The sequence below is a fragment of the Babylonia areolata genome, chromosome 4 (assembly GCF_041734735.1).
Source record: "Babylonia areolata isolate BAREFJ2019XMU chromosome 4, ASM4173473v1, whole genome shotgun sequence".
Taxonomy (NCBI): domain Eukaryota; kingdom Metazoa; phylum Mollusca; class Gastropoda; order Neogastropoda; family Buccinidae; genus Babylonia; species Babylonia areolata.
The window spans coordinates 34,327,961-34,332,960 of record NC_134879.1 but is presented as its reverse complement, the minus strand read 5'-3'; the positions used below and the strand labels follow the sequence as shown (position 1 = coordinate 34,332,960).

Below are 5,000 nucleotides of genomic sequence, written 5' to 3'. Positions count from 1 at the left end.
GTATTGAGCAGAAAAATGAAGTACCGGTCTCTGAAAAGAGGTGTTGGATGAAGACGTACTTCTGTTCAGCTGTAATTATCACACTGTGCACAGAGATCAATAAGGCTTTGCTGTACGTTCTGAGTGACAGACACTCATTTTTAATCCTTTGCTGCACCTTCTGGGTGACACTCATTCGTTTGGAATCCATTGCAGTGACGGTGGTAGAGTTTGGTTGTTTGCTGACAGCTGTGTGTGGTGTGGATCGGGCTGATAGCAGCTGATGAAGGACTGGCAGCCAGGCGGCAGAATGGAGGGATGGGTCCTGTACGAGAGGGGGAAGGAGCGGATCGTCGTGCGCCCCTCTCCTGCTCATGTCGTCCGCGGAAGGAAGTGGCGCTCATCTCCTCGCCCTGAAGCTCGTCAGACAAAAGTTGGAGCAGGATGGCACCGCACAGAACGGGCTGACCCTCCAGTTCTCGGGGTCCCGCCATTCTGTCCAGCACTGACCGACGGAGTTCACCTCTGCCCAGTGTCACACTATCAAGCTCATCACCACACTGACTTGGGCCATTGTTTGCCTTGCCAAAACGCCTGTCACATCAGTCTCTGCCAAGACGCAGCGTACCCCGCTATCCATCAGACCTGCCTTCAACAGAAATGGACGTGTTCTGGAGACGGTCTGTCTGACTTTGGCCGTCACTCGCCGGTCTCCGACAGTCGTCAGACAAAGGACCTCGTGCAGCATGACGCCGATGAGGACTGGCCCGTGCTTTACATTCCCCGCTGTCTTGAGTCAGGAAACGTGTGGAAGCTGTGCTGGGAAGACGACCAAGCCGATAGACCCCTGTCTCCCATATCTGAGGAAGGCCAACTATCAGTAGGGGATCGAGATCCGTCTCCTGTACGCGAGGAAGGGTGTCAGTGTGCTACCATAGCACAGTGTCCGCCAGAACACGAACAACCCAGCAGAGCTTTATCACCGATATTAGAAGAAGGTGATGACTTAGTTTCGTCAGTACTGTATGATGAAAACGTTGAAGACACCAGCAGACCTCTGTCACCTATATTAGAAGATGACGTGACTGTTTACACACTGCAGTGTCATGACGTTGAATACACGAGACCCCTGTCACCAATATTGGAAGAAGACATGACAATTACCACGGAACTATGTCTTGATGACGTAAAAAATACCAGACCAATGTCACCTATGGAAGACGACATGACTGTTACCACAACAAAATGTCATGATGACGTTGAAGACACCAGACTCTTGTCACCTACATTGGAAGATGACATGACAGTTACCACAACATTGTGTCATGAGGACATTGAAGACACCAGATCTCTGTCACCCATATTGGAAGATGACATGACAGCTACCACAGCATTGTGTCATGAGGTCATTGAAGACACCAGACTCTTGTCACCTATATTGGAAAATGACATGACAATTACCACAGCATTGTGTCATGAGGACATTGAAGACACCAGATCCCTGCCATCTATATTGGAAGAGGACACGACAAACACAACGTGTCTTGACACTGAGGACACCAGATCCCTGTCACCTATATTGGAAGATGACCAGACGGTCACCTCAGCACATTGTCATGAGGACGTTGAAGACGTACTGGAAGATGATCAATTCGTTTCCAGAGCATTGCGTCATGAGGACGTTGAAGGCATATTGGAACATGATCTGTTTGTTTCCAGAGAATTGCGTCAAGAGGACGTCGAAGAGATATTGGAACATGATCACTTTGTTACCACAGCATTGTGTCATGAGGACGTTGAAGACATACTGGAAGATGCTCAGTTTGTTACCACAGCATTTTGTCATGAGGGCGTTGAAGACATACTGGAAGATGCTCAGTTTGTTACCACAGCATTGTGTCATGAGGACGTTGAAGACATACTGGAAGATGCTCAGTTTGTTACCACAGCATTGTGTCATGAGGACGTTGAAGACATATTGGAAGATGCTCAGTTTACCACAGCATTGTGTCATGAGGACGTTGAAGACATACTGGAAGATGCTCAGTTTGTTACCACAGCATTGTGTCATGAGGACGTTGAAGACATACTGGAAGATGACCAATTTGTTACCACAGCATTGTGTCATGAGGACGTTGAAGACATACTGGAAGATGACCAATTTGTTACCACAGCATTGTGTCATGAGGATGCTGAAGACATACTGGAAGATGACCAATTTGTTACCACAACATTGTGTCATGAGGATGTTGAAGACATACTGGAAGATGATCAGTTTACCACAGCATTGTGTTACGAGGACGTTGAAGACACCACACCCTTGTCACCTGCATTAGAAGGTGATCAGTTCGTCACCAAAGCACAGAGTCATCAGGACGTTGAAGAAACCAGCAGTCCTGAACCAGCATGGGAGCAGTTTGCTACCACAGCAGCACAGTCTGACCAGGAAGATGAAGAAAGCAAGAGACCCCTGCTACCGTCATCAGAAACAGAGCGGCAGACGGTCACTGTGGAGCAGTGTTCTCAGAAGACCCCAGAGAACGAACATGTGCATGCAGACAACGATGAAAGAGTGGACATGGAAGAAACGTCCCCAGGGAGCCAGCAGTCCTTTACACGCGCATCCTCTGATGAAGCAGAAGGGGTGAGAAGTGATAATGTTTGATTATTAATCTGCATGCTGGAGTGCTTAGGTTCACATCACTAAACAGAAAGCGTGCCAGCTGGAAACACAATCTGAACACACACACACACACACACACACACACACACACACACACACACACACACACACACACGCGCGCGCGCGTACACGCTCTCTCTCTCTCTCTCTCTCTCTCTCTCTCTCTCTCTCTCTCTCTCTCTCTTCATCCCTCTCTCTCGCATGCACTTGTGCACACATGCACATACAGACACGTACGTATAGACAGAGAGAAGGAATGGTGATGGAGACAGATGAATGTAGACTGGCATGAATGAATGAAATAGAGAGAACTGAGAAAAAAAAGGAGGGCGGGAGGGGGACCTGGAGGGGGTGGGGTGGGGGCTAAGGGGGCAGATTGAATGTAATTTCATACTTATGTCTGCATGTCTGTCCGTCTGTTTGTTTGTCCATATATCTGCACATAATACTGTCCGTTTGGCTGGCATCCTCCCAACAACCACCCTCCCTCTCTCTCTGTTCTTTGCAAGAAATGTGAGATGTAAAACGTTTGTATCCTCTAAAACTTATCCCCAAAAAGGATGACATTGTACTCATGACATGTTCTGCTAAGTTTGAATGAATTTCATATGAGATTGAATGATTGGTCAAAAAACTGAATGTTTGAACGATATAGTCGAGTAGTTAATTGTATCATCATAATTTATTGTCATCATCATAACCGATCTTTCATTTTATCTTCTTTTTTTTATGCCATCCTCCGTCCGGAGTCCTCTCTAACGCCACCCGCGTCTGCTTTCGACTTTCGTCACCTTTTCTTTTTGCCCTCCCCTTCCTCTGTAGTCGCATGTCTCCGTTCCGTTTCCCAACTGCTCGCATCGAAGACACTGTGCGAACGTGTCATAGACCGAGTGACAGACCTTGAACAAAAGGTGCATGATTGAGGTACAGCTGGAGGATCAGGTATGAAAAGTACAACTGGATGATCAGGTGTAAAAAGTACAACTGGATGATCAGGTGATAAAAGTACAATTGGAGGATCAGGTATAAAACGTAGATGTGGATGATAAGGCATAAAAAGTACAACTAAAAGTACAACTGGAGGATCAGGCATAAAAAGTACAACTGGAGGAGCTCTTCTGTCTGGGTCTGTGACCTCAAGTGACGTCAGTGGTCCCAAGACGTGGCAGGCTGTCCACTGTGGAGTGAAATGAAGTTACAGCATGGGTTCAACAGCCGTGACATGATGCAGGGGGCTGTCGCTTTGTTAACTCGCCTTTCTTCGGGCCTTGACTTGTGTGCTCAGTTTGTCCACGATCGACCCGTTTTTCCCAGCGAATCCTTGGACCACTGCTTGTACGGTCAGTTGATCCAGCACTGCTCCTTTCTCTGCCCGGTGTCCAACAGTTCGGCTTGAATGCCTTCCCTGACGCATGACAGGGCAACGCTGACATTGCACACTTCCAAGGCTGAAGGGGGATTCGTCCGTGGGAGGGGGGGAAAAAGTCGCTTTCAAAAATTTTGGAGATGGAAAGAGACGAAATGGAAACTGCGTGCGTATTTTTAGATTCAAACAGACTGAAATTTTGAACGAGCAGTAACGGTGATGCTTGAATTTTCAGTGACTTGTCAACGAGAATATTTCATGCTGCATTGCACGCTGTGTGGGTGTAAAATTTGAGTTGCGATGCTATTGCGCTTTAATGCATGCTTGCACACTGGACTACAGGTGTAGACTGGGATTTGTGAGTGGGTGTTTTCGTGTGTGTGTGTGTGTGTGTGTGTGTGTGGTTGTTGTTGTGGCTCGACGTTGATGCAGACGACTGACTCACCCCCGGATGACTCGGATCATCCACGTCAGCTCCCGTTTGTTTCGAACTCTTTCTCTTCAATCAAACTGTCAGCTGCTGCTGGTTCCCGATTCGACGAGCCAGCCAGCCAGGTGAACTTGATCACAAGGTTGCTGATGATTGTCCTCGAGGCATTTCCTTATTGTTTTTTCCCCCCATATGAACCTGTCTCTTCTCCATGACTCCCCTTCCCATCCACACTCCTCCTCCACCTATCTTTTTCGCAAACCACAAACGCCAGTTACTAACATAGTGCACTCAGCCATTCCTTGTCACCTACTTTTTTTCTTTTTTTTTCCCCCATGGAGACAGGAAACGGGAGAGCCCTGGTGGGATGAGGGAAGGGGAAACGTGAAACGTAAAATCGTCATAAAACATGGTGAGTCTAGGCGGGGTGGAGGGAGTGTGGGAGGAGGAGGGGTGGAAAGTAGACGACCCATGGCAAAAAGCTTCTGCGGCCTATTTCCGCCTGGGCAACTGAAGAAACGATCTAATCGGTGACGTGGGTG

General features: G+C 47.8%; 1 protein-coding gene across 4 annotated transcripts in view; it reads left to right on the top strand.

Moving 5' to 3' along the window:
* The window catches only part of LOC143281103 (uncharacterized), a 129,185-nt gene that overhangs the window by 14,243 nt on the left and 109,942 nt on the right, over nt 1-5,000 (top strand). Inside the window, exon 1 of one of the 4 annotated variants that reach the window (XM_076586056.1) lies at nt 259-2,623. The exons of 2 other annotated variants lie outside the window; for them this stretch is intronic. In XM_076586056.1, the coding sequence (XP_076442171.1) occupies nt 263-2,623 (2,361 nt within the window). In that variant the 5' untranslated portion in view covers nt 259-262. Of the gene's footprint in view, nt 1-258; nt 2,624-5,000 lie in introns of those variants that run through there. One more of the 4 variants, XM_076586057.1, reaches the window with a different exon arrangement.